Source organism: Ptychodera flava, chromosome 12, assembly GCF_041260155.1.
Source record: "Ptychodera flava strain L36383 chromosome 12, AS_Pfla_20210202, whole genome shotgun sequence".
NCBI classification, from domain to species: domain Eukaryota; kingdom Metazoa; phylum Hemichordata; class Enteropneusta; family Ptychoderidae; genus Ptychodera; species Ptychodera flava.
In genome coordinates, this window is record NC_091939.1 from 9,495,245 (window position 1) to 9,509,511 (window position 14,267).

General features: G+C 38.5%; 1 protein-coding gene across 1 annotated transcript; it reads left to right on the plus strand.

Moving 5' to 3' along the window:
- Positions 1-37: 37 nt before the first annotated feature.
- Positions 38-13,619, plus strand: LOC139146034 (cilia- and flagella-associated protein 251-like). Its single transcript, XM_070717481.1, is given in 21 exon segments — positions 38-67; positions 345-387; positions 390-410; positions 413-450; positions 2,289-2,450; positions 3,017-3,185; positions 3,597-3,687; positions 4,314-4,454; positions 4,804-4,933; positions 5,278-5,393; positions 5,940-6,019; positions 6,544-6,683; positions 6,947-7,120; positions 7,678-7,821; positions 9,177-9,259; positions 9,746-9,887; positions 10,302-10,393; positions 11,028-11,156; positions 11,435-11,631; positions 12,498-12,635; positions 12,895-13,619. Coding segments are annotated over 21 exon segments (2,532 nt in total). The 3' UTR covers positions 13,167-13,619.
- Positions 13,620-14,267: the final 648 nt, after the last annotated feature.

Consider the following 14,267-nt stretch of genomic DNA (forward strand, 5'->3'; position numbering starts at 1 on the left):
CTTACCATGTTCAGTAGATAGTACACACATTACCTAAATGCGTACCCACAGAAGGGCAATCATCAAGGTATTGGTACGGGTAGAAAACCATGTGATGTGAGAAATAGTGCCATAAAGTAGCAAATAAGTATATTTAAAACATTTGGTGCATAACAAACTCACTGCAAATTTATGCATTTATCTTGATTGGATATATGTCTAGTGAAAATTGCAATTTTTGGAAGCATAAAAATTTTTCTTTCCCTTTTCGAATGTTTAATTCAAAGCTTTGTAGAAGTGATTTTACAGCTATAAACATTAAATGTTTCACTGAATACAATTTTGTGTCCATCACCTAACTGCAGGATACCGTACAGACTCTGTTTGATGCACATCCTGATGGAGGTGTGCTGGCATGACAATGACAGCTGATGCAAATACCTAGCAACTCTCAGCGCAAATGCCCAGAAGGTAACCCTTGACCTAATGACCTAAAAAATCCTCTTTAATGCGCATTGTTTGACCTCTGTTCAGTTCAGTATCATGAACTGTAGTATGCTCTGTCCAGAACATGTACAATTGAAAGTATAGAAATGTTTTTAGAAGTCAACTTCTTCCTTTGTTGCCAGGATAGTATGTTTAACCTCTTCACACCTGATTCCCATTAAAAAGGTACATTATCACCATTGATAACAATTGATTTGGGTCAAACCATGGTGGTGAAAGGGTTGAATGCTTAAATATGCCCGAGGCAAATTCTGGTGATTGTTCAAATCTTCAAGTATTCACTTTTGTTTTTACAACAATTTACAAAATTATCACATGAACTGGCCCGAATTCCCACCTGTGTGACGTAGAACAGGACGGATAAGAAATCCGAATTACCCCTGTTGTACGTCATCAACCGGAACTTTTTTCTTTCATGGTACCGTTCATACATGCAGGCGTCGCGACACGAACAGATTTGTTGTGATCGATGCCGTGCTAGCTCGAACGTTATTTTTACAAAAAGGTGACCTGATAAATCCAGACATGGAAACATAGAAGGCATATTTGTCCAACGAAATTTCAAGTCGCTAAAACAATAGCTTTTCCCGAGAATCGAATGGAGATACCGACGATCGTTATTTTAATGGCTCAGTAACGTCTCGGCTCCAGTCGAGTCGTGTGGACGTCGTACCTGGCGATCCCGGTTGGCGATAAAACCGAAACCTACACCTCAAACTCAATAAATGAGTATAGTATAATCTTCGGGAAAGCGACATAGGAGGCACAAGCCTAAAGTCATTCGACTAACAACGATCAATTTCCTTAATCACACAAAAACTCCGTAAAGTCTCGCTCGGAATCAAACTTGCAGCGCGGCATAATGCTGTAGCGAAGACATGATAAGCTGTCGAGCTGTGTGCAGCGCTGTGGAATCCCATGTACTTCGAAAGTTGACTCAGACAACACTCAAAACAGAGTTTCCGTCAACAAAATTAGGATGTATCCATGGACGAGATATGTGTCAATGCAAACATCAAAGTTCGTAAGACGAAAACATTGATGACCGAGATCGGGATTGACGAGTTGCGGCAGAGACCGGTGACGGCAACGTTGTTGGCACAGACATGCAATGAGTGTGTCATCGAACGGAATCTTTCGCGCTCGCAAAGGTCGTAAACTTGTGTGATATTTTGAAAGCCACGGCATCTCTGAGAATGAGAATTACTTTTTCGATCGTGTTGTCTCATTTACTTCATAACTATAATTGTAAATATTCTAAGTAACTCTGAATACTATGATTATCCGTTGCTAGCACGGTGCACGGTGGAAGCTATATCCGCCGATGGCCAACTTGCCTTGGCATCGGTACAGCGCGAGACAATGATTGACACGTTCACGTGACCGAATCCGTACGTCTGGTTGGTGGAGATACCCTTTAGTGTAGCAAATTTCAGCTTGATGGGATTTATGAATGAAAGTATCTCCTGGGTGACGGGCCGCTTTACTCTTTAAATGAAAGTAATCCGCGTAAGTAAAACACAAATCGCGACGAAATTCATGCAATTTGTTACGATAATTTTGATCCATCTACGTCAAAAGAAAAATAAGAAGACTGTTCATGTGATAAATATATAATCCCATGGTATTTTCTCTGTTTGACGTCATCGTATACTCGTGTTTTTCGCGGAGCCGCACAACTTCTCGCCTTCGGCTCGAACTGTACGGCTCCGCGAAAAAACACTCGTATACGATGACGTCAAACAGAGAAAATACCATGGGATTATATATAATAATTCCATGTGATGCTCTGTATATTCCAGCAAACTTTTGCAATCTGGGACTGGACAACAGACAGCGAGGTTCCACTCTCCACAGCAGAATTGGATGAAAGCTACGGTCTGCAGATATACGCCATGTTCAACCCAGAGGACACCACACAAATAGTAACAAACAGTGACTGCCAAGTTATCTTCTATTCATGGGTGGGTGTAAAACACATTCTTGAGATATGTACAGTTTGACTGTTCACCCTAATTCCCTGTAAATCAGTCCACTCTCACTATTGGTAACAGTTGGTTTGGGGTCAAACCATGCTGGTGAAAGGGTGAAACTTTCTCTGCTGCACATTTGTTCAAACTCAGATGGTGTCTGTAGTTTTAGCTGTGCAGATAGAAGATAGGATGGGTAACATCTAAAGGGGAGAATGAAAATCTTGTGGTATAAATTCTAATTTATTATATATGATGTAGAGGTAAAGTTTACAAATGTCTGGCATATGTTGCGGTCTCATTTGTATGCTCTTTACAGTTTTCAAATATGTACTACCAGTAAAGCATATTTGAAATACAGAAGAGTAAATGCCACCCCAGGTGTAGTTTCAAAATGAAAAAATAGCATTTTCTCACAAAAAAAATTCTACCGTTGTTCATTTACAGCACATATATGGCACAATTCATGATAAGGTTTTTTCAGTGACATGGTCACAATTTGCAATTGCAACCAGCAGTAACAGATGGTATTAACTATGAAACTTTGTTTCCCATCACAGACTGATGGTAAATTAGAATACTTTGCACCACCACTGACGGACCAGGACTTCAACAGAGCTGTTGGAAATTACAGCCAATCGATATTTGTCAGTGGTACCACCAAAGCATACACAGCAACATCAGCCGGGAACATCGTTGTGTGGGATAACAATAGACCAGTATCAGGACGTAAGTCAACACATGTATTACGATTCATACATTGCTCTAGGTTATCAGACACCTAAGTTCTAAGAAGCCACAATAGCTAATAGATCTCACTTATTGAGTCTGATCTGTTTTTATAAGATGATTATACTGTTTACATGTACGTAGGCTTTCTTTGATTCATATGTTCCTACTGGAGCTTGGGAAGTATGAAATATATTATTAGCAAAGATATCGATACATTTGGGCAAGTTTTGAACCTAAACTCCTAAACATATACTGTGGACTGTGGATTGGACTGCAAGTTGAGTGATCTGTTGTGTGCTTTCTCATGGGATTTACTGTACTGCAAACCACTGCAAACTTGTGTTGTTGCAAACAGTATGACACCATCAACAAAAAATAATAATTTTATGCATTTTTGTACTCACATAGCACCTAATCTAGACCCATCACCAAACAAGAAAGCATTCAAACTTGTCCGTCTTCAGGAGAGAGGAATAACTGTGCTCACAACTACAGAAAAGTGAGTATGAAATGCCCCTTTGTTATTGAAACATTCAGCAGAGATTAAAGAATAAATAGCCAGAACCAGGAATCTGAATTGATCATGGTACAGACAAAACCATATGCATGCAATGTACTGAGATCTATGTGTATTCCTGTGCATGCATTCATCCATATGTATTTGTTTGTACCGTTGTTACATCGTTTCATCAGTGTTCAATTTCCATGGCACACTATGAGATACTCAGAGTGGGACATTATTTTCAGGGGTAATGCTATTGCAATTTATCCCATCTACGGTATGGTTATATTTAGTGAAATCCCATAGTGATTGGACCCTTTTACTCAAAAATGGGATCAGCAGAATTGTAAAGTCATGCTAATCTAGAAAGTGACTATAGTGCAACAGATCTCGTCATGACTGTCAAAGTCAGTCATGTTGTGCCTTACTGTTTTTAAAAAGGCAAGATAAATTTTTTAATATCAACCAAAAATGTAACAGTTGTGTGGCATGAGACTGCAACATTTATGTTCGTGCCGATACATTATTTCAATATGAGACAGTAATTTCATAATGTGGGCATTCACCATTTTCTTGAAGAGGTTGATTAATATTATGAATAATATTTGTTCCGTTTTCTACAGCTATGTTGTGACAGGTGATGTGCTGGGACATGTCAAATTCTACGACTGGCATCTCAGGATGTCAAACTGGTACAGTGACCTTGACGTCGGACCCATAAATTCACTCTCATTTGAATACATCCCAGACCTTGCTCAGAAATTGTGAGTATTCTTACATTTTTCATTCTACGTTTGCATGAGTGGTTTCAGAAATTGAAAATAGTTATTTTGCCTGATCCGTATGATAGAGAAATCTTGGTTCTGTAGTGTAGTGAATTCCTCTTCACTGACAATAGACTCCCTTCATTACTGTGCTCTTGACTTAATTAAATCCTATTGTCTGGGATTGTCAGGAAGGATCCAACATTGCTACAGAGGGATGAAAGGGTTGGAAAAGGGAAGTACATCTGTACAAGAGCTATTCTGCAATGCAGCCCCAGTCATACAAATATACTTTGTGGTATCTCCCCAGGCCATCATTTATTTTGACTCAAATTCTTTGTTTTCACAGAGCTATTGGTGAAGGAAATTATCCACCAGATGCTACCATTGTGGCAAGACCCTTTGTGACCAGAGACTACACAATTGGTACGTCTACTGCCATCATTGCCCACATAGTGGCTGATGGAACCAAAGTCAGGGTAAGTGACCCCATGTACTGTTATATCCATCTAACTTCAAAACTAGGGTTGGTTTATAATGGTAGTTAAATAAATGTGGACAATAGGAGGATATTGGTTCTGTCCTTGAGTGTTTAGATATGCATAAATAAGATATTTCCACAGGAGAGAAGGACCACTCACTATGTGGTCTTGATGAAGTTCATACATTTAATTGAATGCTATTGCAGAAGAGGAGGAAAATATGTTTTGAGAAGGGTGCCCTCTTGTGACAGAAAAGTTTTCACTGCCGTCTGTCAAATAAATTAGTTCATTTTTGGAGATCTGGAGAATTTGGTCATAATGCTTGCTTTTTATTTGTGTAGATCATCCATAGAGAGCATGATGCTGCCGTACATGCTATCGCCACCCATCCTACTGAGCCTTTCCTGTGTGTGGGTAGCTATGCTGGATATCTGAAGATTTGGAACTACAAGGCAAAGTAAGTGAATGTTAAGTCATACATATGCACACTTTTCTTCTATACTCCATGCACTGTCATCACTGGGTTTTAACCATAGACAGCAGAGTACTCAAGGGTGTATTGTTTTAATCTCAACACATGTAAGTGTATTTGTATGTTTGTTCCAGATGTTACTGACAAAATTGTTTACAACAGATATGGCGTCAGTGACAAAATGTTGCTATGAGAACACATTTTCAAAGTTGTTAAGCATTTCCTCAAATTTGAATAACTGAATATACTGCCACTAAAGTTTGTTATATTCAGCATTACTGACAGATTTTAGGAAAGTTTAAGGATTTAAATGTTGCAGTCAACAACATTAGTCCGTTCATTGGTGAACTCCTTTACCCCCGTATTCCTGTAGAGAGGTCCATCTTTGCCTTAGAAAACAATGGGATGGCTCAAACCATGGCAATGAAAGGGTTAAAGAAGTGTTGTGCCAGGCCACCGTACAACTGGATATCACATTGTATCAGGAGAATTTCTAGTAGTTCTCATTCCCTGTTTATTCTGAATTTCCAGGAAAGTAGTTGCTTCCAGAGTCTTTCCCAGAGGTTCACACATCAGGTGCCTTGCATATGATCCACAGGGAACCTACATAGGTAAGCAAAGTTGTCTTTTTTGACCAATTATCTGTAAACATGAATGGTCTTCACTTTTGATTGAAGCATCTCGATGATACATTGCCATCTAGATTTGAACAGCTATGTAACCAAGCGGTGCATGCTTCATACAATCTTTTGACCATTAATTACAGAATAGTGTGTGAAATTTGTAAATACATCTGCTATTTAACGTAAGGATTCCTAAAGTGTGAAAACAGTTGTGTCTGACATTTGAAAAGAATTGTTTCAGCTGGTGTCTCCCCTATCCCAAGGTGTAATGGACACAGCAGACTACATGTACACTGCATAAAGTAGATTTCCTCTGTATCAACATGCACATAGATATTTCATACTGGAATTCCTGTACCCTTGATCTGTATATCTCCTGATGTTGAGGATAAATCCATCAATCAAAACAGACACCAAGTATTCACATATTTGTGACAGCTGATCGGCACATACAGAGTGCACTGCCTTTACTCACTGTCATATTTCCTCTCTTCAACTTTTCTCCCCCAAAGCTCTTGGTTTTACAAACGGATGTGTGAGAGTTGTTGATGCCATCACTCTGGAGGATGAGTGTCCGGAACCATTCCGCTTTTCCAGAGATGCCATCACGTTTTGTGCCTTCTCCCATGATTCCATGTGGCTGGCCACAGCAGTAAGTCTTTCTACATAGCTCATCTTCCAACAGTGCAATTTTTATCACAAAAAATTTTGTGTCATACCCACTATCGCCACAACTCTTTGTAACAATACAAAAGTAATATTTTAATTGATAAATGAGATAAAATATCTTTTTTATATTTCTCTGTGTAAGCTTACATAACACAAAGAGGAAGGACATAGATCATTAAAATTAAACTATGCTGTCATGGCTATTGTTGCTATGGTGATGAGCATTTTCTGTATCTTTGCTCCCAGGATGCCGACTATTGCGTCACAGTCTACAAAGCCCAGCCTACAAGTGTAGAGGAACCCTGGATCTACCTTGGAAAGCAAAGAGCCCATTACAAGCCTATCAGGGGTGTGATGTTTGGGCTGACTTTAGACTCAGACTTGCCGAGGCTACTTTCAGTCGGTGAAGACAGATCACTGGTAAGATTTCTCATGTTCATGAAATACTTGGTTGTGAGTTGTCAAAATTGGAAATAGTTGCTGGTTTAGTTGGTCACCAACTGTGATTGACTCTCTGTTTCTAGCTTTCAGTTGTTGGTAGATGTCGCTGGATCTGGAATGTTCATAGGCAACATACAGTAATTCCATACCACATGACATCAGTAGCAATTTCGTCCATAGACGCAATGCCCTTTTTCTAAAAAAAAACTGTGAAGAAACCACCTCTATGAATACTTCATGAATTTTTTTCGATCTTTCCAAGTGCTTTGAATGTCTCTGTGTTCTCTGACCATGGAAATGATCCTAGTGATAACCATGACATCAATGACAATATACCAATACAGGCCATGACTTTATTTATACTGTGTAGCAATCGTGTATTCATCCTCTACACAACATAAGATAGAGGATGCAAGAATTAAATATTTTCTTCTACATTTTTTAGTATGGAAAGTAACAAACTTGATAATTTTTAGGAGTTGAGAGTTTTAGTGTTACAAATTCACTCAATCAACTTCACTTTGCTTTCTCTGCAGGTTGAGTACGATCTCTTCAACAGCAACACAGATGACCTTAGGTTGATCAGCACAGACAGAATAGAACAGAGTGCTGTCCCACAATGCTTTGGGTGGTATCCACCAATCACAAAAGAGAACTTCCTCCTACTGGCCAATGACCAGGTGTGTTTAATATACATCTCTCCTTTAAAAAAGAATGTTCGATGTGATGGCAAAAAACATTTTAGAATTTAACGTGTGGATTTAGCTGAGTGTTTTTGGCTGTGATGTCATTGCTAGGTGACTAAGTGTCGTATGTTGTCAGTTCAAATCTGATCAAGAATTTACCAAAGTGACAATCTTTGAGAGTTGAAAATTTGAGGCTTATACTTGGTTTTATATGCTCATTGTTTATGTCATCTAAATTATTAAGTGTCACAAAGAATAAAAGTATTTATTTTTTCCTAACTTCCATCGTAATATTATATAGGGCTCAGCCCTTGGTGTCGCGCCAGCGGTTAAGATTGGCAATGTTATTTGTATTGATTCATGATAAACTGTAATTATTACTTCATAAACGTTTATATGACAACTATGCCCAGATTCCCTCTGATGAAAGCAGTTCACGTACTTACACGACGTCAAACCCTGCAGCAGGGCAGGTATAGATTTTCTGTAGCGTGTAAAAATTTTGGACAAAAATTGGCAATTTTTACAATGATAACAGCCTATTGCGTTAAACAAGGGACGTATTATGCAAATATATCATTGCAATGGTAACCGCACAGCCCACCTTCCACTTGCAAGCTGAAAACTATAGCGTTCCGTGTAAAAACTTGCAATTTTTGAATCTAATTATTGACACAGGGGGGCGCTCTTCTATAATTCAATCCCAGCATTCTTTGCGTATGCCCCGTTCATATGCACGACAGTTTTCTCCGTTTATCTATATCAACAATACTTTGTATCAGCGACAAGGTGTATAATAACATTTACTGGCTAATAAAAGAGGTATATTTTATAAAAGGCATGTTATATCATAGTAATTGTTTCGTATTTGTTTATTACGAGTACTCAAAAAAAAAAACATGGCGGCGCCCATGAAAGAAGGGTACGCTTCCGGTTACTCGCATAGTATATATGAATAAGCGCCTACGTAGTCAGTAAGCGCTGGCGCGACTATAAGTTCTGACAAAATCTAAAAGAATACAATATTACAGTACATGTCACTGTGATCTACTGAAAAAGAAAATTGGAAATTTTCAGAAAACAGGAAATGCTGTTGATTCAACAACAATCAAATTTCTTGTTTTTTGGTAAAAAAGTAGTTTGACTTAAAGTACATCTTAAAATCAAGAACTGACATTATTCCTGGGTAGATTTCAGGCTGCTTTCTTGGCTCAGCTATGTGTGAATTTCACAGGAAATAACGATACAAAACTTGTTACATCTTTCAGTGGGAACACAATGGGCACTGGTTGCCTATTTCTAGTATTCTAAAATCCTTAAATAATCTTTTTTTTTCTTTCCTCTGTCAGTTCAAGTTCAAGCTGTATAACTCCACCACCAAGATGTGCAGAAAAACGGTGCTGGGTCCAACATATGGATCACCCCTTCAAAGGTTAGTTTACTGATGTACCTGAAACACAGCACAGTCAGACCATCTATTAGCAGATGATTACAGGTCTCCGGAATGTTCCTTGAAAAAAGGGACAAAAAGTAGCTGATATGAGTGTCAGCTCAACAAACGTATCCTGGGGGGAAAAGTATGGACACACTGCGCCCAAGAGGTCATGTGACAGCACTACAAATATTACCAATCCTCACGTGCAAACTCATATAAGAATACATGTATTTCTCTGTACATGTACAAGGTTTTGTTTGTACTGCCATTCTGTCGAGTTCTGATTTTGCTCTTTGACGTGGAAACAACTTTAGAAATGGAAAGAGATTTCCTCAAATCAGGAAAAATTGTTGTTATGGAAAAGTTAACTTTATTTTAAAGGACTGACAATCACATCTTTTTGCAAGAAATCTGTGTATATTTTTATTTTTAGTACTATCATCAGCATCTAAATGGCATGTTTTTATTTTTTACTCCCCGTAGGATTGAAGTGTTGCCTACGCTGGAGGCCGTTGATGGGCAGCGCTTCCTAGCGTACATCACAAACGACAAAGTTGGGGTTCACATAATGCCATTGGATGGAAACCCTCACAACGCAATGGCATTGATTGCACACCCTGGAAAGGTAATCAGTCTGCATGATATTATCGATGTTCTCTGCCTCCATTTTGAAAAAAGAAACAGAAAAATTATTATGTATTTTAAATTTGATGGGTTTGTTTAGTAATAACAATGACATCCAGCTTGGTTGCTTTGGATAAAGTGTTGAGAAAAGATATTGATCCTGATCAGATTGACTTTTGACAGCAAGTTCACCCTTTCATGATAAGTGGTTTTGTCAAGCCCCATTGTTTTCCCTGGCATGGAAGGGCCAGCGAAAAGGGAAAAGGGATGAAAGCTATTGAAGTTAAGAAGATTTTAGTTACAGTCAAAATAAGACCCAATACATTCAGAGTCCTAGATAAGTAAAAGAAATTGAAAACAATATTTCTTTCATATTTGATGAGTAAGTGGTTTTTTTTATCATATCTTCATTCAGGTGGTAAATCTAGCATGCAGCTACGATGGCAAGTACGTGTTCACTGCAGGTGGTGCTGATGCATCCGTCCATATGTGGAAATTCAATTCACAGTGAGTAAACAATATTTAATTTGAAATACAATTGTCAGCTACTGGTATTTAAGGTAGTATGCACCTTGAAAGACTTTTCAACCACTCTCTTACTGAATCAAGTAAAAAAATCAGGGGTCACCTCGCAAAGTTTGCAACTAGAGAAACTAATAACCTAACATTTACAGATGTTTGAAATTCAAAATGGCCGCTATCCCTGAGTTTACTACACGAGAAATATAGAGTTTTCAATTTTTAAAAAAACTGAAACATTAAAAATTTTTCTTACTCCAAGAGCTATAAAATGAGCTCCCACAAGCAGTGGACCAGAAAACTATTGTAAAAATTTGAGTGTTTGAAATATCTCTCCCTGAAGCGCATTCTACCTTAAGATCATATTCTTAGACAAATGAAAATCAAGCATTGTATATATAGATAATCACTGTGGAAGACATTTGTTTCTACATACTCATCACAAACACATGTACAACCCAAGTAGCTATGACAAAGTGGCAAACAAATCTACTCATTATGACCAAACCCTAACTATTGGCACATACATATATGAGTATACATACAACTATATTTGAGTGTTACACTGGAACCCGAATTTGACGTTTCACTGAAATCTCCCATGCTCTTCACTCCTCTGCAGAGTTTTAGAGGCTGGTGCTAAACTTGGAGGAGAGGACTTGATTCCGTTTTACGGCCTTCTTGAAGGCGGTAGAGAAGGCGAACTCTTTGCCGAGCTTGAAGACTATTTCTATTATGCACAGATCAGAAGGTAGGTCTCCCAGATGTGGCGCTGTTTATTTTGATTTGTCACCTTTTCTTAGCACAGTACATCCCTGTGGTTGTGAATATAAGTCAGGCCTCCTGACTAAATTGAGCATGGGTTTAACCTGTTCACCCCCAGTTCCCTGTAAACAGGTCCAAGATAACCATTGATAACAATGGGTTTGGGTAAAACCATGGTGGTGAAAGGGTTTAAACCACAGTGGAAGAGGCACTTTTTCAGTGGCAAATATTAATAGGACTTCTGTTCTGTTGGTTATATTGCAGTCAAGGGGTTGACACAATGGACACACGTAAAGTCTCAGTCCGGATTCCGTTATCCGAAGTGCCGTTTGTGATGCGAGCGCTCGGGTTTTATCCGTCAGAGCAGGAGATAGAAGACATGTTGAATGAAGTGAAATTCAGTACCTACGTGGAGACTGGCAAATATGTCAACGAGATAGATCTGGGTGATTTCATCAAACGTAAGTCCACATATGCAATTTCTTTGACAGCAAACTCTTATGATCTTACTCAATGCAGCTTGGTTTGTAACAGGGTTATGTTGTTCTAAGTGTAGTCATAAACTTCTCACCATTTTCTGTGTGCATTTCATGTAGTAACTATGAATTGTGAAAATAAGATTATTTAGGTACAAGGTTTCTGAAGGCTTCTTTTTTACCGACACGGAGGATATGTATTATTTTTGGTCACTTTTCTATATTTTCGATCTTCAGTGTATCACTATGAATGTACTCACGGTAGTATACATCTCGAAAGTGAAAGACTTAATCTTTTGCTCAAACTTTCCTAAATGAAGCCTTCAACCCTTCTCTTACCAAATTAAGAATAAAAATCAGGGGTCATTAGGCAAAGTTTGGTACTAGGAAAACAAATTATCTGATATTTATCAATATTTGAAATTTAAGATGGATGCCATCCATGTGTCAACTCTGTGGGTAAAAAATAAAATTTTCAATTTTGGAAAAACTAAGTGTAAGATGATGAAAATTTTCTTCATTCTGGAGCTTGAAAATGACCCCACACAGAAAGAAATTGTAAAAATTTGAGCATCCAAATATTTGTCCCAGAGGCGCATTGTACCTTGTCACTTATCAACAATAACAATGCAGTCTACATATGTACAGGCTGAGTTTACAAGCTGAACACTTGGTATCTCAACATAGTCTAGGGAGTATATCAAGCAGCTGCCAACAAAATTTGAAATCAATAAATTGAAAAAGTCATCCAAAGTTGCAGCTAATGGCCCTTTAATCTACATAGTTCGAAGACATATGGAACTATTTTTGGAAAATCTGAAAAATACTCTCATTTTTGTGTTTTCTTCCAGTGTATGTGAACCACAGGCCAGCCTTTGGCCTCTCCATCACCCAACTAGAGAGGGCGTTTGAGGTGCTGGGCATGGATGATGGTAGTGGACTTCCTGCCATTGAGCGAGGAGAACTTTTGGACTTGCTACAAAGCAAAGGTTAGCCACAGGACAATTTCTTGGAAAATGTTTGCAGATGGAATGTGTCTGTTGGTTTTTACAACGGATCTTTCTTTATCACAACATAAACTGTTCCTGAAATTACATCACTTACATTCCAGGGATTTTTCAAAATATCAAATTTGCAAATGAAAGGCATACTAGTTTTTACCTGCTTCTACCTGCAGCAAAAATGAATATATATATCCTTCTCCATTACTCCTTACTTTCATTAAACATCACCCCTCTTGGCTTGCAGGTGAACATATGACAGAGAATGAACTAGCTGAGTATCTCACTACTCTACTTGGCTTCAACCCAGAGGGAGGAAGTTCAGAGCTTGGAATGTATGACCCAGCATCCAGCGGTGACCTCATCGATGACAGCCTCCCAGAGAACATCACATCAGAAATGTTTGCCAACGAAGTACTTGGTTTTGGAATTGCTCAACCCGAAAGCGTAGCTGATGCGTCCTCTGCACCTCAGAGTGCTGGCAAACACTCTCCGACTCAAATTATGGCCATTCCATGAACACAACATTGCCCATGGAATTAAACTGATAGATTTATTTATCTTGTAAGGACTTTGATAACAATGGAAGGGTATACAAAATATATTGGGGCATGTAAAGGACATGCCTGAAAATTTTATGTGCATAACAGATCCAGTCTTGAGACATTTGTACAAATACTGGAATGTGAAAAATGACTCAAGTCTAACTGAATAAAACATGAATATAAATATTTTATTTCAAGTGATCTCAACACGAAATTCCAGTTATATATGTATTCTTTCCAACTTGTGAAAAACAGTGTGTGTAAATATTATGAAGTCAGAAAATTTGAATGTTTTCAAATGACCACATGATCTTTTCAGTGCTGAAGTTCCATACAAAAACTGTACATATATTCATTTGCACTATTTCCCTGTCATGTGTTATGTACACACTCTACTTGTAAATAAAGTCATGCTATTAAAACTCTATTCTTTCTGTGGAGCTGCTCTGTGGTCATTGTTAGTTCCAGAGGGCCTCCAGAGGGGGCCCTCTGGAACTGCTGCTTTTGGAAGCGTTCCTTAGCTTTCACCTTTTAAATCCACTGTCTATCTTCTGTAAATGAATTTTGGCGAATTTTTTCTCCAGCTATCTTTTGCTGTGTGCTCTTTGCTTTACAGATTTCTCCACACATCTCTGAGCAACTACAAATTGCTAGTTATACTACAATTCACCACTAATTCAAGCTTTCCTTCAGTGCATGTAATAATTTGTGGAATGTCTCCACTATTCTCTCAATGGTGGTGTGTCACATTCACAAAGATACACACCTTTGATAGAAAACACAGGAAAAGTGACTCGCCGTACCTTGGTAGTACCTAAACCTCATCGACTCTACAGTGTGTGACTCTGATTTCTGTGTAGACTTTCCCATGGTCCCTTGTCAACCATGTATATTCAAATCACAGGCTTTGCAAAGCCACTCCGGACTAGCCACACTAGCGTAAAGAGCTGGAGCATCACTGAGCTTTGATTGCTGAAGACAAAAACAAGGGGCTATGGGAGAGTCTGGTTTTGAAAGTATTGAACAAGAGGACTGAGTCACATGTTGATTACAGAAAGTCATGACCTTTCATCAT